The 23,854-nt window shown below is 37.4% G+C and overlaps 1 protein-coding gene across 5 annotated transcripts in view; it reads right to left on the bottom strand.

Annotated features, from left to right (window-relative positions):
• The window catches only part of nadk2 (NAD kinase 2, mitochondrial), a 28,950-nt gene that overhangs the window by 4,927 nt on the left and 169 nt on the right, over positions 1 to 23,854 (bottom strand). The window contains exons 1-11 of one of the 5 annotated variants that reach the window (XM_008116110.3): positions 23,246 to 23,808; positions 11,143 to 11,231; positions 9,720 to 9,808; positions 8,903 to 8,984; positions 7,305 to 7,388; positions 5,888 to 6,024; positions 4,722 to 4,800; positions 3,172 to 3,315; positions 2,223 to 2,278; positions 1,148 to 1,201; positions 106 to 229 (exon numbers count right to left, since the gene is read on the bottom strand). In XM_008116110.3, the coding sequence (XP_008114317.1) occupies positions 106 to 229; positions 1,148 to 1,201; positions 2,223 to 2,278; positions 3,172 to 3,315; positions 4,722 to 4,800; positions 5,888 to 6,024; positions 7,305 to 7,388; positions 8,903 to 8,984; positions 9,720 to 9,808; positions 11,143 to 11,231; positions 23,246 to 23,554 (1,247 nt within the window). In that variant the 5' untranslated portion in view covers positions 23,555 to 23,808. Of the gene's footprint in view, positions 1 to 105; positions 230 to 1,147; positions 1,202 to 2,222; positions 2,279 to 3,171; positions 3,316 to 4,721; positions 4,801 to 5,887; positions 6,025 to 7,304; positions 7,389 to 8,902; positions 8,985 to 9,709; positions 9,809 to 11,136; positions 11,232 to 23,245; positions 23,809 to 23,854 lie in introns of those variants that run through there. The other 4 variants (XM_003224261.4, XM_062972489.1, XM_008116112.3 and 1 more) reach the window with 4 other exon arrangements.

The raw sequence follows: 23,854 nt of genomic DNA, 5'->3' as shown, positions 1-23,854 counted from the left end.
TTTAAGTCACAAATCTTGATTCAAGACAAAATATAATCAGTATTTTATCTAAATTACAAATTAAATAGTGAATTCAATTAGATACTTACTAAATTAGATACTTACTTTGAAGCAAAACCCCGTTGCCGACTACTTGAAAAAACACGATTTGAAATAGGTTCTCGTACGCTGAAAAGCATCTTCGGTTCCTCTGGACTATATAGCAGAGATTCATTATATCCATCTGTTACTGAAAGTATGGAAGGTCAAGACAAAATATAATATAAATATAATATAACTTGATAATACAATTATCAAGTTCTAGAAATCAGGAGACTTAACAGAAAATTCTCAAATCTACTGTGCCTTATCTAACATCATTTTTGCTCCTATTCTGAAAAAATTATACATGCATTTTCAGCATGTAATTTTCACCCTCGTTATTTTTTTTGCCGTACTAACTCCCATTTATAACAGAAAAAACACATGCCTCTCATGAGGAGTTTTAAAATCAATGTTAGTTCTATTTGCCTGATAAATGTTATTTCCTAACTCTTGAATGTTATATTCAAAATTTTGAAAACAATATTTATCAAACAAAGAAAAATTTAAATTACAATGGGAAATTATTTTTTTCGTGTCAGGAGTGACTTGAGAAACTGCAAGTCGCTTCTGGTGTGAGAGAATTGTCCGTTTGCAAGGATATTGCCCAGTGGACGCCTGGATATTTAATGTTTTATCATCCTTATGGGAGGCTTCTTTTATGTCCCCGAATGGGGAGCTGCAGCTGACAGAGGAAGCTCATCCATGCTCTCCTTGGATTCAAACCAGCAACTTTCCGGTCAGCAGCCCAACCTTCAAGTCAGCAGTCCTACTGGCACAAAGGTTTAACCCACTGCACCACCGGTGGCTCCATACAATGGGCAATGAACACTAGTAAATAAAACCCTTAAATGCAAAATGTGAAAGCTTGAAGTAGAAAAAATGAAGAGCATTATTTCTGTGGCTGCCTTCAGATATAATAGTAAGTCATGGAGTCCCATTTGGTTATGTCAGAATTCTGCCTGAAATCCCCTGATTTATTACTACATCCCAAAATGGCTTGCAGCTTTTTCAAGAGCAAACCCTATCTGCAAACTTTGTCAAACTTGCCAAAAACATGTCTTACCTTTTTGGATTAGTTCTTTGCTCAATGGAAGATTTAAGCTGTCATAACCTTTGGCTATTGAATCAAAAAGATAACAATTTTTGGTTATAAACAATTATACTCTGCATTTGTTAGTCAAAAAGTATCATGGGATGGAAAAGTAATATTTTACAATGCAAAACTCAACAGATTTTATTTCGGCTTGACTTGTAAAATATTATATGTAGCATGTGGGCCAGCAAGGTGGACAGACTCTTGAGACTAAGACCAAATGCTAGCTTGGCCATGGAGACCCATTGCATGACCTAGTGCAAGTCGTTCTCAGCCCTAGAAGATCGTAAACACCCCTCTGAACAAATCTTGCCAAGAAAACCTGATGAAAGGTTCCACTTAGGCTTGTCACAAGTGACAATGACTTGGAAGCACACAACAAGTATTTATAGCATTCATCATTTCCTCAAATAATTACCATGAGTAAAATTTATACCAGCCAGCCAAGTCTCCAAGAAATAAATCTTACATAGGTAAACACAGCTAATTTAGGAAATTCATTTAACAGTATCTTAGTAACTTTAAAAACTGTTCTTTTAATTCAGGGTGGGTATTTTTAGGGCCACACACATTCCCCAGCACTGTTTTTGAAAACCTGCAATAGTTTTCCACAACTTTTTGGGTCATTTTTAAAATTTTGCCCCTGAAATGACTAATTGCTCTCCCCAAAAGCCTCTAGGAGTTTGTTCCCCTGTATTTGAGGCTTCTGTGCCTTCCCAACCTATCCCTCTTCAAATGGGTCTTATTTCCAAACTGAAAGTGTCATCTGCATCTGGAAAAAGTGAAAAGGTAAGTAAAAAGACCCACAAATGCAAACAAGGTAGGAGTCTAAAGCCCAAGGGAGGGGGGAAATCATTTAACACAGCTATCTTTAGCTTTTGGTGAAGGGGACCGAAAGGGGTTGCAGGGAAGCTTGCATATTTTTTATCTCTGCTTTAATGATCCACTGAAAATTGGTCTTTGTAGCATATTTGGGAGGGTTGGGAATGTGGTCTTGTTTTTGTACTTTGGTTTTTGTGCTAAGAAGGTTCTACCAGCAACTCACCAATCTTAAGGATTTCTTCCACAGCCTGATTTGCTACTTTGTTGATATTAAAAGACCTAAAAATCAGAAACACAAGGGCTTATCTACTTGGACCACCTATAGTTGCAATACTTTCCTTATACTCCCTCAGCCAAAGTTCTGTGCTACAATACAATGTTCATACTGAAGTTAAATTCCTAGGTGTCATTCCTCTTGTTTTGTTGTTGCATTAAATATTCTTAGCACCATCTTTATTTACCCTGGGAGGCAGTACTGTTTTCAATCAAGTTACATGGAAGAGGGACACAGTTATGTAGCATTTTCTTTACATAATAAAGATATATTTCCATGAGAAGAGATTCAGGGTTAACTGGGGATAATTCAAGCATATCGCAAAAAAAAAAAAACCAAAACTCAAAAGTGACATAGTTACAGAAGAACTGTATCACTTGAACTAGATTTTGTTCTAACACAAGTAAGAGTCCACTGAGACTAAAGACTAAAACCTCAACATTTCACAATTGGTTTTGTATACCTTTGAATAGAATGTTCCCCTGCAGTTTTCCAGTTGTTTATTTCCCCAATACAGCATGCTACCTGCATTGTATCATAACCAGGTTTTAAAACTGAAAACAATTCCAAAACATTCATCTTCAAACACCTTCAACATAGAATGGTTAAACTATATTACAGGCCAAAAAAACCTGCTAACAATCCAGGGAAATAACAGTACAATACCACGCTTTTTCAAACATAACTTGTTACTGAAAAATACTCAACCTATAAGTGTTTAAACTGTTTTGGAAATGTATCTGCTCTAAGTAATTTTAATTTATATAATTTCATGAAATATTCTGCTGATTTTATGAAAGGTAACATAACCATAATGTATCTTTTACAAAAATCTCACTTACTCATTCTGGAATAATATGGCAAAATAACTAGTACTTTAAAAATATACCAAACTTACCATGCTTTTGATCCAGTTCCAGTGCATATATTGAGACCTGAGCTTTTTTGTTTCTCCCATGGACCATCATCAACTGATATTTCATAGTAAGAGGCCCTACGAAGGGAGAATTTAAAACTGGGTTTGCAGGACTTATAGTTCACCCTAAATGAGACAGAACACAGCCCTTCATCAGGGATGTACCAATCTAAAAGGGCCAATTTCAAATATGGCTGGAAATTTCACTATTGATTTTAAAACAGCATCTTAAATGGAAAGATTAAAATTGATTTTGACTGGTGGTTTTTAAAATCAGATTTCAAAAATACAACAAATGGTTAGTAAGACAGCAAGCCATTTTGAAAGCCTTTTAGAATTTTGTAATGTACTATTGTTGAGTTGTTACCAGAATATCAGTGCACCATGAATACATGCATCACATTTATTTCCAAATGGGAAGTTCTTCTGCCCATTAATACATTAGCTCAATCCATCAATTCACATTTTAGGAAAATGGCCTTTGATGAGTTTATATTGTTCAAATTAATGTATTTATCTGAGCATTAAACTTACAAAATATAGCTACATTTCTTTACAGTTGATAATGTTTCCTGTTTTTATATAAAAATGCTCAAAGTTTATATTCTGTGTAACAGAGACATCTAAAGCATCTAACCATTATCTTTTCATCCTTTGATTCATCACATGATCCGCAGCTGCATGAAGGACTCCTTGAAATAGTTACATCCATACACTTCCACTTCCTTTCTCACAAGCTGTGGGCTCCCTCATTATTCAAATATCTTCAGCAGTCCCCTTATCTGATGTAACTGGTAGTACTGCTTCTGTACTTAAGATGAGATCCATTCAAAGTTTCACTAGCAGAGGAAACACCCCTCTGCTTATGAGTTGAGAGGAAATAATTAGTTCAATTTTAACTCTTTGATCTAAATTGTTTTCCTTGCACATAAAGCATGCATGGTCTTATATACTGAGAGGGGAGTTTGATAAGAAACGAAAAAAGTATAAATAGAATCTAATTTGCAGGAAAATGTATAGATTATGGTTTGAAAAAATGCATAATACTTCTTCATCCTTTTTCACAAGAGGATGTTACATATATCTGGACTAAGAAATAAAGACCCTGGCAAACACTGCAAAAGAGTGTGCTTTTAAATAGTGTGCTATTGTCTCATAACTAGGTCAATCATGAAATGTGAACAAGGAAGGTTAGAGCTTCTAATAATCGTGCCAAGCATGGAAGACGATATATTAAAAGCAAGACAGTAACCAAAAAGAACAGTTCATTTGTTCTTCCCTTAAGTGAATTCAAAAACAAAATTTGCATGCAGAGACAAGGTCTGTTGAAACATGAAGGTACTATGTGAGGAAAGCTCTTTCCCACACATTTGAAGATAGGAGAAATGTATGATTTGGATGAAGTAATTAAGTCTGGAAATAGTTTTGCACAAAATAGTAAGTAAAGAAACAAAAACACATTAAGCACATTAACATATTAAAATTTCATGCTTAGCTGAGCAGTCATGCTTTTGAGCAGATATCTAACATACCTGGATGAGAGAGACTCTCCAATGAAGACTTCATTTAAAGCTCTCACAGGCAAGAGGTGTGGCTCAGAAATCTGAGACTCTGCAGACATAAGCAAATCACACTGATATAATATGACCTAAGAAGACAATCTCAAAAAACAGAGAAAGCAAGATAATTACATGTGTGCCCATGTATACACACATGTATGAATCTATTTGGCTTACTTTCTGTGGCATTTCCTATGGTTACTAAGGATGAAAGCCAGTGGCCTGCATTGTGTATGGCAGATACGTAGGCGTGAGCACCACAGTTACAGTCTTCTATAGTGAATTTTAGCTCAACCTCCTCAATTCCCACTTACTAGGAAGAAGTTATGCAATGGGCATGGGCCTATTCCCGGGTTACTCGGGAAGCAGCTGGCATTTCCACTCTCTTTTGTAAGCATTCCACAGTGCAAAAGGCAGAAACAGGGCCCTATAGCAAATTCCCTCTGCACAGGAGATCACGTGCACATACACATATGTGAGACAATGTCAGGCACCTACTTCCCAAGTAAAAAGGTATCAGATTGTCATCGACTGCAGTACCTGCATCCTGGTAAGTAGAAACTGGAGGACTTCATAGTCTTTAAGTAGCCCCTAAAATGGGGGCTATGTAGGGATTTCTTAATAGCTCACTATTAAACCATGATGCTCGCTATGTATTTTATTAATGTTATTTTACTGTTGTTTTAATTATATATGCTGCCGTCGTATTTTTTTATCTGTTGATCAGACTTGGTCCCCATGTGAACCGCTCCGAGTCCCCTCGGGGCCATGGAAACGGGTTATAAATAATGTTGTTGTTGGTGTTATTATGGATCATGAATATATAATCATCATGTCTGTACATTTGTAACTGCCATAGAGGATTTCAGCTAGTGTTTTCAAAATTAAATCAGAAGCTACTGTGTATCATATTGAGTTTTTATTTTATAATAAAAACTATATTTTGGTGTTAAGCCCTTCTTAGTAATTTTATTAGTAACAGTAAGCTATAATAGGTTCCTTGTTGAAGATAATTATGTTTCTGTTATTATATGCATATACTTTGGATTTTTCTGTACTTTCAATGTGTACTTTTTATTTTGTAATGTTAGGAGGGATATCTAAGACTATAAGAAAGGTATATATGGATGCATGCTTACTTTGATCCTGGAATCTTCCATTAACATGGGCGCTACTATGCTGTTCTTGACTCAACTGTTGTTCATGCAAGTCAACAGGGGCAGGGTTAATACCAGTTCCTTCAAGGTACAGCCGAATCCGCTGCCTCCACTGCCATCTTTAGAAGAAAATGATTGCACAAAGCACAAAATCATTACAAATGAGTATATAAATGTCAACTTATTAGCTAGATTCAGAAGGTCCTTAATGAAACAGATACTGGTCCACTCTAAATCACCTGTACCTAATATTAACAAATCTTACAATTTCAAGGAAGTTTCATTTTAGGTATCTGCATGACAGAGTTGACTGAAATGGTTTCAGATTATTTGTACATAGAGCAGGCCCTTGCTATCCACTGGGGTTTGATTCCAGGATCCCTTGTACATACCAAAAACCCGTGGATATTCAAAATAAAATATGCCATAGTACAATTCTGTCCTTCATATAAAATGGCAAAATCAAAGTTTACTTTTCAGATATTTGTTGGGGAAGAATACATTTTTATACAGTAGATGGTTGAATTCATGGGTACTGGTGTAGTGCCTTGCTAAGCTAAATAGCATATTATTATTATTATTATTATTACTACTACTACTACTACTACTACTACTATATTTATTTATACCTTGCTTTATCTCTCCTGCAAGAGACTCAAAACATCCTATTTAAGGACACTATCCAAGTCCATTATTCCTTTTAATAGGCCTTGCAATAGTCTCAATGCAAGAAATTTTATTTCTAGAATATATTTTTTTTTCACTCCCCTCCTCCTTGAAATCACAAATTTGCCTGAAAACTGTTTCCAGAAGATTTCCCAGTACTTCAGAGTTAATTTTTGTGGGGTCAGTGGAAAATTTAACTAAGAGGGGAGAGTGCTCCCCTTCCTTTGGATTCTGCTGTACTACCAACAGAGGTCCAGCACCTATCCTGCCCTCAACCTCTACTTTAAAATACTTGTTTTAATTGGACTTATTTTGGCTATACTGCTGCTAGCACTTACCAGGTAAGTTCATGATTAAAACCAGAATTTTCCACCATTCAATGTATTAAACATGGTAAGTATGTTTGGCTCTCACAGATGAGGTTACCATTTTTCTATTGACTCTTTTCTGTCTATGTGACTTGATCACAAAATATATGAATTTATTGTCATTTACAAATCTTGATAATTTACAGACATTAGGTTTGCCTACATATGCATTTGAATAGCATTTCATAATGGATTAGTGTGCAAAAAAACGGAAGATTAAGCACTGATTAGAAATACTGATTTTTATACTAGTAAAGTGTTGGGGCAGTTGTCAGATCAAAAGTGTTCCTTGGGGCAGCTAAATGATTTCACATATTAAAAATATTTAAAGATAATGGTCTTTAGATATGTACGATCCTACCTACCTGAATTCACCACGATAGAGCTTTTGTAGGGCATCTGGAAATGAGTGTGTATATCGTACAGGTAAACACAGGTGGCCTTCAGATCTAGATATAACAATATAGAAAAAGTAAAACAGAGTACTTTCCTATCTCCTTCATGTACAGATCTGTTCCCTTATGTCCCTTATTAAAAATGAATAAGTAACATAATACTGGGTGGCATTATTATAACTAGATAAACATTATTATAGCTAAACATAAGATTTAAATGTAACAAAGGAACAGTACCAATAGACTTCAGACAATAGACTTAAAGTATTTTAAAACTCAGTGATTTGGTATGATTTCAAATTATAGAATAGTTCCCAGTTCCAGTTTTAAAAAGGCAACAAAGAATTGGAAGGAGGATTTGGTAAATAACAGGTGGGTGAAAAAATTCCAGTCAAAATATGGGTTACTTTTTTAAGCACAGGGATGTTCTGTCACTGTATCTGACATGGGAAACTTTGAAAGGCCTCCATAACACCCTCCTGACATCTTCAAGGGCTGCATCCCATAAAGTAGCTGCTTCCACAAAGAAATTACCGAACATGGGAGTTTTTGGGCCTTCCTATCTCCAAGAGGGCATTTTGGAACATATAGAGGCAGGGTTATTTTTTTTAAAAAAAAGCTTTTTGAAAATGTTTTTGCCCCCTGCGAGTCCAGGAGAGCTCTAACCATGGTGGAAATGCCTCTACGCGCCCTAGAGGTCCTTTGGGGGTAAACCTTCTTTTGATTTTTTGTTTGCTTCTTTTGCTACTTCTACCAAAAATTGAGCTCAATTCAATTTTCAACAAGTATATGACAACACAAATACATGGATTCATTCATTCACTAACAGAACAATTGGAAATGTGGAAGGGACACTACAAATGTTTGAGATTATGGCACTAAAATGGGAAGTCTATAAAATTACGGTATTAGAAGTTGAAGAAAAGATCTGCAACATGCAGAGTGGCTTACAGTATGTTAATTAAATTATGTCTCTCAGACATCAACACAGCAACTATCAGATCTGGGATGGATGCCAGATATAAAATTAATCAGAAAACTCACATATTAAAGGTAGAGAGGACTAGAAAACTGAAATAGCAGATGCCTAGTGCAGTTGAATCAGTTACTGTAATAATAAATAATAAATACTTTATTTATAGACCACCCTCTCTCCCCAAGGGAACTCAGAGCAGTTTACATACAAAAAGGCAAACATTCAATGTCGTAGTAGGTTATATTTGCTCACAAATATATATTTAATACATGTGATTTTAAGATTACTGAACATATGAACAGCATACTGTATAAAGAGATTAATTCCAGATTAGCAAAACAATTCTAGTTGCATTTCAACATCTGTTTAAGGTATCCTTACTGAATCAATCTCTGATTTATATTCCTGAAAAGACTTTCAAAAGCTAGAAAAAAGACACTAAGTAGTGAAAATAAAACTAACATATGACAATGTGCACATTAAATTGGCCTACAATGTCAGTTTATGCATATGAATCACATATATGTGCTAGAAATATAGAGTACTTAAACATCAGGTGTGTAATACCATAGTCTACAGTATTTTCACTCACCTATCAGGGTCTGTGTTTATTCCAATAACGGGTTTTAATTGGTCAAACACCTTACTGGCTGCCAGAAGCATTGTGCCATCACCTATAGAAAATATCAGATACGCAAAGAGATTGCTTTTATATAGGAACATACAAAAATTCTAAAGTATGAAGTAGAGACAATTTTATCCCCATAAATTTAAAATGTTTCTAGATAAATCTCCCCTAAATATAGTGATACAGAAAACAACTTGCCATAAGGAAAGGATACTTATGTAGACAAAGAAAAATGGATACATACAGTCTAGTTCACAATATCTTCTGTAGGCTTTTGAATTATGGTATCTATACATTATGATTTTTTTCAAAAGCACACATTTTACAAACGACAAATGAAAGATTACATTATAATTAGTGGGGCAGTTTGGCATACATAAAGATGGCTGTGCAAGTCATCCTGCCTAACACGGTGAAAGACATTTCTACCTACAGCATTCTTATCAAATTTTGATTCACTGTAGGATACAAACCAAGGGAGAGCCCAAAATCACCACTCAATAACTGTTTTGTTGACTGTTTCCCATTATCTTCAACCAAGATATATCGTACAACAAGAGTAGTTCAAGTACAGCCTGCAAGTTACATGTGGTCCTGAAGACCCAAATGTGCCCCCCAAATATCTGAGACACCTCCTGTACACACAAACACAAACCCATGCTTTAAAACAGGTAATAATGCTGGCTGCACCTTGGCACAGACAAGTTTCAGATAGTTGCAGTGTACAAATGTGCAAGTTTACTGTAACTTAAAATGCATTTCCCCACTCACAAGTTTATACCTCCTGCTGCTACAATAGCATCTGCCCACCGAACAGTGTCTTCATCATATTCTTTGCGTTTCACAAGTCGGACCTCAATCTTTTCATTCCTGAAGATTTAGGGAAATGCAAGTAGTTATTACTCAGAACTTTAAGGCTTAAATAATATAAGTTTTCTAATTAAAGAGCTAGTTTACTCAGTTTAGCTAAAGGATCCCAGGATAAGAGAAGCAAATACAGGCTGCAACTGAATACAGTAGTATCATCTGCCAAAATTAATTTTATGGAAGATATCTATAACGTGTGTCAGCTGTAGTTACCAATTCTATTAAAGTCCTCCAATTAGTTATTTGAAAAACATTTTTTTTAGTTACTCCTACTAAATATGTTGTATTCGTGCAAAATCATACATCAAAAACTTTGGGTTGCATTATTTATAGGAATCCAAAAAGATTTAAATAAATACACACTAAACTTGCAGAAAAACTGAAGTACAGTACACAATTGATCATGTGTTATTCAACTGAGAGAGGACTCATGTTAAGAGAAGTGCAACACAAGTTCTGTCAAATGAAAGGCAGACAGAATATTCTAATTGATAGAATATTACTATGCTTTGAGTCCACATTAGCCATAATTCAAATAACCACATTTCATTTTCAGCACTACAGCAGCCATTGTCCAACTTGAAGCATAATATACTTTTGAATTCATTATTATAGAAGTATAGTCAGCTTCCCACATTCCCAGGAGTTAGGGACCTAGAAACTCCATGAAAGTCAAAACCCCAAAATATCATAAAACCCCCACCCCCAACATGAATGCTAGAGACTCCTTTCCCACAAACAGCATCACCCCATTACTCCCTTCCCACCATGAAGACAGTCAGGTTTTAAAATTCTTTCACAATGATCCACCTCCTTGCCTTCTGCTATCAGAATGAAAAGTGTTTAAAATGCTTTTAGCATGAAAAACATTTAAAATCTGGCAGCAGAAGGGAAAAACGAAGGAGGTGGATTGTTGGGAAAGGAGTTTAAAGTCTCACAGCAGGAGGAAGGAGTCTTTGTGGTAAGAAGGTGTTAAATGAAGTGACGGCTGACGCTTTTGGCAGGACATTAAGGAACAGGCAAAGGGACAATGAAGGAGTGGAGCGAGGAGACTGAACTAATTAAGCAGGAGCTATAAACTTATGAATAATAAAATCCACAAAAGAAAAAAACATGAATGTGGGGGACCATACTTGTGTTACCATTGATAAACCGAAAATTAAAGCAGATTAAGTATATGCAGTTCTCTTTTAAGTGAACGAAACAGGATAGTTGAATCAAAATCAGTCTATATTTTTAGAAAAGGAGACATCAGAATAATTTAAAGTTCTGTAACCTCTTGTTACTGAGAATATTTCAAATGGATTATAATCAAAAATTTTGATACATACCCTTACCTTAAACTATCTACAACATGCTCCACATTTTTTGTATGAATCCGATGCCGTTCTAGTAGTCCACTATAATTAGAGCCCTTCAACGCAAGCTGTGAAAGACAAAACCACAATTCAGCAAATCTTGAAAATAGTGCCAAAATATATCACAAGACTATACAAATACTGAAACTAGGACAAATTAATTTAAAAGAATTTAAAATATCAGGAACATAAGAATAGTTCTTCATTAAACCAAGCAAAATATTTTCAAACTCTATGTGTAATGTTAATTGAATTTAGAGATTGCAAAAAATATGAAACTCTTCGCATGGCATGAATACATGCCTACAGTTTACAGTCCCTTCAGGTGAGAAGGGCGGAATATAAATATTGGAAATAAATAAATAAATAAAATATTACTGTTCTTTACCAGTTATATACATTCTGACATACCAATCAAATAAGCAGTCCCAGCATTATCTGCGATGAAATTAACTTCTAGGCAGTGGCTGTTTGCTTATTTATTTTTTTACTAAATCCCAGGTTGCAAACTGATTATATGGCAAGTACAATGTAACTATAACACAGCTCTTTCACACAAGAGTTCAGATGTAATACGTTACACTTTAACACTTATTTAGTTACTTTACACAATTGTGGCAACCAAATGAAACTTCTTTTTTAAATTAAATCAATAAAAGACCAAGATGATCCTTCTCCCTACAATTGAGAACAGAAGTTTCCATATTACTTGTAGGTCTCATACTTCTGTTAAAATTGATTCATAATAAATTATTTCTCTTTTAAAAATTAAAACTAAATTTTGGTTTGGTTTCAAAAAAGAAAGGACATTTTAATTTAAAGAATAGGAAGCAAACATAGATCAGTTTTAAACAGAAAGGCTGCATATGAGAATATGGGAACTTGTAGTCTCGTAAGAGTCCATGTGGCATCTCTGAAAGCTTCGCAGAAAATGTCATGGAATGTTAACAGCATAATTTCTCCAACTGCATAGAGTTACAGGAATCAAGCAACAAGGTGCTTCAGAGCTATAGGTCTATGCACTCCTGAAAATTACATTTACGTGTTTTGTTGGTGTACTGAAGTCACTGAAATTACAGAAGAAAAGAGATAGACAAAACTGTCAATGCATTTGTTTTATGGATCTCACTTTTGGTGAGTACTTCACTGTAATTCTCTCTAGTCCTCGGAACTGGCTTGATCATTTGTTAACAGAACGTAAGCATTCTGAAGATTGCAGAAAATTACATAAACAGTATGGGCTGCTGGACTAATCTGAGTGAAAATAGTTTGGCTAGTGCCAAATCTGCATGTTTAAGGTAAGTTATATTCTTAGCACAAATCGTATATATTATGAACTTAACACAATTGTTTCCACATAGTCTATGGAAAGCTTGATAAATAGATGCATAGAAATACTGTGAAGAAACACAAAGTGTCAGGAATGGATCAGAACAAGAGATAAAATACAAATCCATCTGCTTCCTTGAAAATGCATCTATAAAATTTCAGCTGCCATAACCAGATTATATTCAGTAAGTAAAGCCGCACAGCAGTGAATTATATAAAAGTGCTGTGCAGCTGAAGTGGAGACCACGTGACGAACAATAAATCTCAAAATTAATCCTTCCATCATAATATTCCAGCTAAACTTTATTTACAACCTACATTATGAACACTGCTTACCTCTAAAAATAGAAGTATTTTACTACAGTTATGAGTTCTAGAATATTTTTTTTTAAAAAAAACTGAACACCAAATCAGATTTAAAAAACACTGCATGGGTTATACCTCAAAAAGCAGAGAGAGAAAATTCTGAAAGATGATTGTCAATTCATTTGTTGGTGTTTGCTTTACTGTGAAGAACACTAGTATTGTAAACTACCTGTAAGGAAATGGTTCTCAACCTGTGGGTCCCCAGATGTTTTGGCCTTCAACTCCCAGAAATCCTAACAGCTGGTAAACTGGCTGGGATTTCTGAGAGTTGTAGGCCAAAACACCTGGATACCCACAGGTTGAGAACCACTGCTGTAAGGCAACAATTTTCCATCAGCCTAGTCAGGTCTCCCTTCAGACAGGCAGGACATCTGAAGAGTAAGATCTCAATATCGAGAGAGATGCAGGAAAATAACCATCCCCTCGATCTAACTTCAGCCTAGTCCTATAGCAGCTTAGTACTGAATGGGTTCAATGCCCCAACAAAGACAAGCTTCACTGATTCATTTTAGCTACTTGCATCTACTCTGTCTTCATCCTCCTTGTCTGATTTGAAAAGAATGAAGGTGCTACTTCTTACACAATGAAGCGAGCTGCAGCAACTATGTATGAGACTCTCCATCTACACACTTACAAAATAAAATAGCTGCTACTTAGGTAGACAAGTCCTGATGATGGCCCCATGTTTTGTTTTGTTTTTCATGTCAGGAGCAACTTGAGAAAGTGCAAGTTGCTTCTGGTGTGAGAGAATTGGCCATCTGCAATTATGTTGCCCAGAGAATACCCGGATGTTTTGATGCTTTTACCATCCTTGTGGGAGGCTTCTCTCATGTCCCCGCATAGAGCTGATAGAGGGAGTTCATTTGCACTCTCCCCAGATTGGATTCGAACCAGCAACCTCCAGGTAAGCAACCCAACCTTCAAGTCATCAATCTTGCTGGCACAAGGGTTTAACCCACTGAGTCACCAGGGGCTTCTATGGGCCCATGTTGAAATAATGTATTTGAAGAAATTTAAATGGCAAGTTAGACCAATTAAATCCTTGATCTGATTGTAACTAGCCTACCAATGACAGGACCCCGGGGACCCTTCTACATATGCCTATATCCCGATGGAAACCGACATCTTAAATGCCAGTTTCTATTGTGTTAAAGATCAAACTGCCTCAGAAACCCTCACAATTTTCTGTGGGGTATGTGGCTAAATATGCTCCCAGGAGGTATCACTAGCAGCCCCCAGCCCCCTATTTTTCTAAGAAACTTACTGGAGAGGCCTGTAAGTGGATGCAAGCCACTTCTATAGAGTTGATGTCATGTCATTTTGAGGGGAGGATGGTAGTGCCATTTTGCTCCTTTGGGCTCTTGGAGACCAAAGAACTGAATGCCTGATGCCTGTGGGGATTGAACCTCAGAATCATGAAAGGTGAACCCGAGAGTCAATCCCCACGGGCCTCATACCTGGGAAGATGCAGACCTTTCCGGGATATAAACTATCATGGAAATTCAGGTTTCTTCCAAATTAAACCAGATTAGCCCAAGGTGTTGTTTGGATGCCTCAGGCTAATCCAAAAGCAATCACGGGCTTTAGGCCTGTGTGAAAGGGCCCTATATCAGAAGTGACTGAAGTATATCAAGTGCCATTATGTATTGGAAAAGTCACAGACCTCACAGAGCTATTGCCTTGTGGAAAATAAATGAAATGTTATAAAAATAACCTATTACTGAATTCATACAAGTCACAAATACTGATATATAGCCTTCTCTGGTATGCAATTTGAGATATCAGACTTTCAGCTTTACAAGACAATGAAGTGACTTGGTTTAGTGAAATATGTTTCTTCTCTTAAAAAGGATGTATCCAAAATGTCTGACCTTTGGATTGTCCTGTCAAAATGTAAACACTCCTTATCAGTACCTATTTGAGGAACCAAGTATGTACACACAGAAGCAAACTCGTGAGTCTAACAAAGACAAATTCCAAAAAAAGAAACTTTATTGGACTTTCAAACCTTCCGTATGCTACAAGATGGTAAAGGAGGGATACAATTGGAAAAATTACAAAAAAATTGAATCAGCCATATGATTCTATTAAAAAAACAGGGATATATATTAAAGAACTCAAATGCAGAGTTTTGGATCTTTAGCACGAAGTACATTTTAGCTTTATTCACAACACTCAACATTCAAAGTGAACATTTGAGCATAGCAGACATAAGAAAAAAATAGTATAATTAATCAGAGTATAAAAAGAATAAAAGCCCAACATCATCACAACGTGCATTTAATGCTTATGTGAACACACAGTATTACCCCATTACCACAGATCAATAACCATTGTTTCATTTTCCCAAACTTAATACTTCCCCCAGGTTTGAAGTGTTTGCGGGCCTCTCTAGGCCCCAGCTACATTGCCATATAATGCAGATTGAACTGGATTATATGAGTCTACACTGCCATATAATGCAATTCAAACTGCATTGTAATGGCAGTGTAGATGGGGCCTAGGTATTCCATTGAATAAATAATATTTAGGAATGTCTTTACTTTTGCTTGTTTTATGCATATACTGTTGATAATATAAAACACAGAAAAGTCAATACCAGCCATTCAAATAAACTAGTACCAAGTAATTTAAGCACTTTAAAGATAACAATTGTCTCTAGAAACACACTAACAGCCTGCATGATAGAAATTCTTTCAGCTGTATTTTGTTTTTAATCTATGTTGTAAGCCATCTTGAGACCTGTGTTAGGAGAAATATGGGTACAAATAAGTAAACAAACAAACAAGGAAGCAAAACAGCTTTACTCAAAAGCAATCTAACCAATACTTTATATTGGTATTAAAATCAGAATCACAAAGTGAATTACAATCTAAATGTAACAGCAAGATCTGCCAAGTAGAGGTACAGACTGAATCAGCACTACGTAGGAAAAACTCCCAGGCATCATATAGTAAAACGCACACTAGGATGGGACCTATATTCAGATTTACAGTCTTCACTGGCCTGCCAGCAAGTTAGTTTAAAACCTCCACCAGCCCCATCTAAACTAATTTAATATTGGGCTGAGATAGAAAATATCTTTTAAAAAACCAAAGTAGCAAATAAACATTAACCATACTGCCACTTGCAACAGCTTCCTCACTCCCTATTAAAATCCAGTCAATAGTCCATCTGAGTTTTAAATCTGAAGTGAAGGTTTATTGCAAGAAATTGCAAAAAGAAATAGTTAATGGAAACAATTTTAAGAACATAGAAGTCTGTGTTTGCTGATATGAAGAGGCAGGATTTTTGAGAATGGTAACTTTGACAATTTGAGATTTAAAGACCATATTGTTTTGGAAATTTACTTTTGTATCTATGTTGCCTGTACTGAACAGAAAGTTTTCATATCTATACTAAGAAAGTTGTGGGAACAGAAAGCCTGAGCCATTTTGCCAAAATCAGAGCACACTGAATATAACAGATTAGAAAACCCTGCTCAATCAACAAGATAGCGTCTGTACTAAACTAGGCTAATTGTATCACATTTTAAAGAACAATTTATTTAGCTATCATTTGAAAAACAAAACAAGAGTAAAATATTAAGAAAGAGCCCAACAGTACTATATTATCGACATTTTGGCCCTGTTCCACAACCGACTATGGACTACTGAGGCATAGTAAGCCAGTTATTTGAACCCTAGGAAAAAAAACAGGAGCTTTTGATAACTTTACGCCCTCAATAAACTAGAAGAAAATGCTTACTACTGATCTACAGAAAACAAGCTGCAAATGGAAGCAATGTGAATCAACTAAAATTTTAGCAAGACAAAGGAGGAACCTGAAGGACACTTTGATTTTATCTTTATCAAGAACTGAAAGATCCAGCTAGGGTGGAAAAGTATTTGGAATAAATCAAACTGATTTAAGTTACCAAGGTTAAATAAAGGCAAGTTCTAATGAAGTTTCCCATTACTACATCAGAGTTCAAGAAACACATGTTTCCAGTATGTGGAAGTGATAGCTGAAAACATTATACACTTTTAGATGTGGTAAATTGAATATTTGCACTATCTAGGACAGCACAGTTCTCCTTTGCAGCAATATTATGTTTCCCTTCTGTTTCCCCTATACTGCACAGTTCTCCCTACAAAAAAGCCTTCCCTCTAAAAATAAAGTATTGTAATTAACAATCTTAAACCTTAATTAACTTCCACATTTGCACATTTTGTAATTTTATGCAGATTTAGCTTGGAGAAAACCCCACTTATTTCGGTAAGGCAATACAGGAAGTCTTTACCAGTATTCAAAGTTAACTTTAAATTGATTATTTACAGAATCGCACACTACTAAACTTTACAAAAGTTTATATACAGTTTCAGTTAAGGTAACCTTTCATTCTGTATCTAACAGATGCTAATGCAAATTAGACTACCTGATATATTTTTTACCATTCCTTGTCAATTATGTGTTTAAGGATCACTTCCTCTAATACAATCCTGAAGAAAATACGAATCCATGCATCTGAATGGTAAATCAAAGTTGTACAAATAAAACATTTCAAATAGTTTAAAACAATTCCATTTTTTAAAAATAATAATTTAAATAAAATTAAACATATTAAATAAATCATCAGGTTAAAACAACTGAAGGCTAAAAGAATCAAAAGTATGTGAAAGTACACTTGAAAAGTATTAAGATTAGACCTCAAAGGCTTTAATAAAAATATTTTAATTGGACACCTAAAAGACACCAATGTTGTTGTCATCTGGATCTCCAGGGGGAAGGCATTCTAATAATTAGGGAGCCACAGCAAAGAAAACCATGGCCCTATGTCATTCCTACTAATGAGACAAGGACCAGGTCCCCACCAAGAGATCTTAGGACTAAGATCCCAATCCATTTAGGGCTTCAAATTTCATCACCAGCAACCCTGAATTCAGACTGGAAGCAAACATAAAGTACAGTTCTTTTTAAGACTATGTAATTGTGCTGTCAACAATCTCGCTGCTGCATTTTGCATTATCTGTAGCTCCCACAAGATCTTTAGGGACAGCTCAATGTAGTACAGTATTGTACTCTAATAGTGAAGTTACCAGCATGTAGACTACTGTGACTCTCTAAAAAAGGCTAGAGTTGATGCACCAGTTGGAGCTGGCATTAAGCACTCCAAGCCACAGAGTCCACTTCCCTCTCCTAGACTGAGATAGATCTAGAAATACCTCTCTAAGTTATGCACCTGCTCCTTCAACTTCGTCCATCTTACCAGGATTCAAGGTCATTTTACTGTCAACCCCCAATACAGCCTCCAGGCACTGACCCAGCACCTGTACAGCCTCAACTAACTCCAATGACAAAAAGAAGCAGAACTAACTGATGGCACTTCACATCAAACTCCCTTATGACCTGGATTTTATGTCAACCCAGGACACAGCCTCTGCTAAAAGTAAGATTCCATGCTGAGGTGATTAGAAAAGAAATGTAAAAAGTAAACTGCTAGTCATAACGCCTTTATGGTACAAACATACCATACCTCAAAAAAGGTACTGTAGATCTGGAAATGGTGCTGAGAAGGGCACCCAAATTATCAAAATGATGGAGAACTCCCCAAACAGGATTGTTTGCAATATTTGGGGGATTTTAGCTGAGAAACAGAGATGTTTAAACCGCACATGGTGTGTAGCAAGCAAAAGAAAATAAGGGTTTCACCCTTTCTTACAATATAGTACTAATACATCTCTTGAGTCCCCTTCGGGGTGAGAAGAGCCACATATAAATGTAGCAAATAAATAATAAATAATTATAATACTAGTATAGTGTATAGTTAAATGGTAACAAAAATAGATATAATTGGTGAACACATGAAGTAGGGCCATCTTAGGGATTGGCCATTAGGATCTGGCACTCATTGCTATCTTTCTATCAGCAGCAAAGACCTTTCTATCTTTATTCCAGCATGAACTGAAGGGTTTTAATTAAAAGGCGTTTCTGAGGATGCTGTATTGCTTTAAATTCTTTTCTTTAACAGACTTTCCCCTCATTTTAAGTGTGTTTAAATTGTTTTAATATTGATAATCGTTTAATTTTGCTTTACTGTTAATTTTCTATATATTTTTAACTATACTGTAATCATTTTAATTTGAAAGCCGCCTTGATTCCTGATCTTAAAAGGAAGGCCATACCTGAAGATAATTTCAGTTATACTCTGCCTTTTCTCTAAGACCAGGAATCAAATCAAACTATGAGAAATTCCTTATCATGAGATGATAGCCACTAACATGGACAAACTTATAAAGGGATTAAACATGAAAAATATGTCTGAAAATGGGAAAAGATACTGGAGAATGGGAGGAGAAGAGTGCTTTTAACTATCATATTTTAACAACGTATTATCAAATTGGGAATTATAGGAACAGGATATTAGATTAGATAAGTCTTGGACACTATCTAATACTATGCTATAGTATTTCTGAAACTGTCTGCAAAATGAAACTGTATATAATAAAAAGAGTATAGAAAATTTACTAACTGTAATATAAGAAGTAACTTTTCTTGCTTCTGGCAAATACTACAGTTGTATTGCAACAAAATCATGTGAGACCACAGTACTGGCTAAGCTTATAACTAGTTACCTATAGATAGCACTTCCCTGAAGAATAAACATTAGTTCAGTGACCAAAGCTCAAAATAATCAAGGTGTTCCTCTGTGTTAGTGGTCACTGCCCTGTGACTCTGAAGATGTGCAAATATGTACACTTGCCCTTTCCTTCAATTAAATTACTGCTTTGTGGGATGATATCAATCTTACAAGCCACTAAACTCTCTGAACTATATTGACTACAATTGGAATGGGCTGACTTCAGGTCTATGGTATCTTTTCTGGCCTGTTACCATGAGATTTATCAACTGGGCCCTGGTACTAAAGACATATTATCAGAATAACTCTTGAGTACTAGAACTGGCCAAAGCCCACACCTTGTTAGTCTCCTTCAGTCCCTTTTTCTTGTTTTAGTGCACTAGCACTATTTGAAGGCTACAGACCTTGTACAACTACAACTCCCAGGATTCCATCTCATTGAGCCATGGTAGATCAACTGATGTCAAACCATGTTCATTCTACGGTGTGGCTGCACCCTCAGTCACCCAGTTGGGCAATTTGGGAGCATTTCGAGGATCGGGGACCCTCAACCTGATCGGCACCCTGCCTGCTGCTGACTGTGGTAGGATCCCTATCAAGAATATCCACCTCATGCAGCAGCTGAGTTCAATCCCTGGGCAGAGAAGGAGATAGAGAGCATGTATGCTCCCTCCTCGATGTGACATTCTTTAAATATATGAAGGGATGTCGTAGTGAGAAGAGCCCTGACTCCCCTTGGGGAGATAGTAACAGTACTTCTTTATACTGTCCTGGTTAGACATCACTTGGAGTAACACCGTGTCAAGTTCTGGGCACCACAATTCAAGAAGAGTATTAATAATGCTAATAATAACAATAATTTTATTTCTTACCTGCCTCTCCTCATGGCTCAAGGCAGGTTACAAAACAATTATAATACATAAACAATGCAAAAACACTACAAATACTCACACTAAATACACACACTATTGATCAGCTGGAATCTGTCCAGAGAAGGGCGACCAAAATGTTCAGAAGCTTAAACCCATTCTCTGGGATAAGAAATAAAATCTTTGACTCAGCAGCAAGCCTCTGAATTTAAAAAAATGTATGTGAGTTGCTGTGAGTTTTCTGGGCTGTATGGCCATGTTCCAGAAGCATTTTAGATGTTTTGCCCACATTTATGGCAGGCATCCTCAGAGGTGTGAGGTCTGTTGAAAACTAGACAAATGGGGTTTTTATATCTGTAGTGTAAGAGGCTGCTGTTCCAGGCTGTCGTAAATACTGTGAGCCCGTGGAGTTTTGAAAATCCTTCTGGCTACGATAAATTGGGGATAGTATTTATGCCCCTGAAGTGTAAAAGGAAAGTCAGGGAGCACAGTAGATGTGCTTTCCTGGTCCTTAAGTTTTTCCAATCTCCATGTGTCTTAGAACAATTTCTTCCCATAGAGATGTTCAATGTGTTGACGAAGGTTTTCAAGGTTGGAATCACTGGATTGTTGTTGAGTTTTCCAGAAAAACGAAGGACTAGGAAAGCACATCTACTGTGGTCCCTGATTTTCCTTCTACGCTGCAGACACATACTATCCCACAGTTTATCACAACCAAAAGGACTTTCAGAAGTAAATAAGTAACTTTATTTTTCTATCCCGCCACCATCTCACAGCAGGGACTCGGGGCGGCTAACACAGGATAAAGGCCCAAAAATAATAAACAATATACAACAATTAAAACATATTACAATGAATAAAAACACAGTAAGATCGACATTAAGCAAAACAATACATTAAACCATAAAACTAATTTAAGACATAAAATGAGTAAAAATGAAATAAAATAAAAATGAAATAAAATAAGATGGACCACCAGGTTGGTGAAGGGGGATAGTGTGGAGGAGCCATTTGAATTAAAGTGCAATAGTATAGTTATAAAGTGCTTCGGGGCAAGAACAAAAAGTACAAACATTTCTCGACCGTTGGGGTGGGGGACGGACGTCCAAATTAATTATAGGGAAAAGGAGCAGTGTGAAGAAAGTGTATTGATTCAAATTTCGATCATGGGGACTAAATTATTCAAACAGACTAACTAAATTATTTCCAACAGACCTCACACCTCTGAGGATGCCTGCCATAGATGTGGGCAAAATGTCAGGAGAGAATACTTCTGGAACATAGCCATACAGCCCGGAAAAATCACAGCAATCCAATGATTCTGGCCATGAAAGCCTTTGACAACAAATTGTATATGTTTGGACCTTTTAAGTATTTGTTTGGACCTTATAAGTTTGGATCTTTTATATTTGGCCGATCACATCTTTGTAAACAAGCCTGCCCTGGGCTGCGGTCGGCGGATGAGGCCCTACCTTCTGTCCCACCCCTGTCCCAGGTACGGCTGGTGGGAATGAGAGAAAAGGCTTTCTCTGTGGTCGCCCACCCACCCACACCTTTGGAACTCCCTCCATAAGGAGATTAAAACAACCCACTCCTTGCTCTTTCAAAAAACAATTTAAAACATTTTATGTACGCAAGCATATAGAGGAGGACATATGAAATATTAGGCATAAACAAAATGGAAATGGCTGCTACTCTGGTTTTTACACCTTTTTAAATCTTAATTTTTTTAATAAATTTTACTTCATCTCATTTTTCCAAGTCTGGTTAATAAGTAAAAATAAAGGTTTCCGCCAACTCTGGGGTGTGGTGTGGATGCCTCCAAGGTCATGTGGCCGGCATGACTGCATGGAGCATCGTTACTTTCCCAACAGAGTGGTACCTATTGATCTACTCACATTTGCATGTTTTCAAACTGCTAGGTTGGCAGAAGCTGGGGCTAATACACCCCGCTCCCCTTTAATAGTTCAGCTAAAATGCCATTTTTAGTTATGTGGTGTTTAATGTGTTGCAGTGCTTTATTGTTAGAATCACAAGTTTTTATAGGTAAAGGTTTCTCCTGACATTAAGTCTAGTCGTGTCTGACTCTGGAGGTTGGTTCTCATCTCCATTTCTAAGCTGAAGAGCTGGCGTTGTCCAAAGACACCTCCAAGGTCATGTGGCCATGCATGACTGCATGGACTAGATGGCCCAGGTGGTCTCTTCCAACTTTATTTATTTATTTATTTAGTGTATTTATACCCCACCCTTCTAACCCCCAAAGGGGGACTCCGGGCGGCTTACAAACTACAGCAATAATTCAATGCCAGATTCAGACAATGACAATAACAGTAAAACACAATATTATAAAACTACAAAAACATAGTTTTATAAAAACATAGTTTTACACAAAAATCATAGTTTTGTAATACTATCTTTTACTGTTACTGTCATTGTCTGAATCTGGCACTGAATTATTGCCGTAGTTTGTAAGCCGACCTGAGTCCTTCTTCCAGGGTGAGAAGGGTGGGGTATAAGTACACTAAATAAATAAAGTTGGAAGAGACCACCTGGGATATCTAGTCCAACTGCCTCCCATGCATGAAAAGCTAAATCAAAGCACCCCTGACAGATGGCCATCCAACCTCTGTTTAAAGGCCTCCATGGAAGGAGCTTCCACCACACTCCGAGGCAGAGAGTTCCACTGCTGAACAGCTCTTACAGTTAGGAAGTTCTTCCTAATGTTCAGGTGGGGTGTAGATCAGGCCTGGGCCCACCTCGAACCTCCCTCCAGGTGTTTTGGACTCCAACTCCCACAATTCCTAGCAGCCGGTAGTCCAAAACACCTGGAGGGAGGTCCGATGTGGGCCCAGGCCTGTTGTCGAGAGGCGGCGCCGAAGGCCTTGCTGCTCATGCTCACCAGCTGCTTGAGGTCCTCCTCGGAGAGGCCGGCGTAACGGTACCGCTGCTGCTCGAACTCGTAGCGCGTGGTCTTGGCCACCACGGCCACCCGGGCCGGACGGAAGCCGCCTTCCAGGGCCCTGTGCGCGGAAGGGGGAGAGCCTGGCCCCGCCAGCGCGGACGCCTTGCCCAAGCGGAGGAAGCGCCGCTGAAGGAAGGGCGGAGAAAGAGGCGGCTGTTGCTGCTGGTGATGATGGTGGTGGTGCCGCCGCGAAGTCTTGAGCAAAGCGCGGACGGCGGCGCAAGGGTAGCCCGGGAGGCAGGTCATAGCCCGGCCTCTCTGGGTCTTTCCTCCTTGGAGCCGCTGACAGGACGAGGTCTGGCTCCTCAACGGCCGCGCCGCGCGCTCATAAGGAAGGCTAGCAACGGCAGCGGAGGCTCCGCCCCCTCCCGCGTGCCGCTCGGCACACACACAAACACACACACATATGCGCACGCGCGGGGAGGGAGAGCGGGATAGGAAGGAAGGGCGCGCGCAGGAAGGAAGCACCACGCATGCGCGCGGCCCCTACTAAGCCAACAAAAGGGAGAAGGTAGCGAAGAGGGACTAGAACGGTGAGGGAGCTGC

Source organism: Anolis carolinensis, chromosome 2 (genome assembly GCF_035594765.1).
Source record: "Anolis carolinensis isolate JA03-04 chromosome 2, rAnoCar3.1.pri, whole genome shotgun sequence".
Taxonomy (NCBI): Eukaryota; Metazoa; Chordata; class Lepidosauria; order Squamata; family Dactyloidae; genus Anolis; species Anolis carolinensis.
Note: the sequence above shows the minus strand (reverse complement) of the source record. Positions and strands in the feature narration are given on the sequence as shown.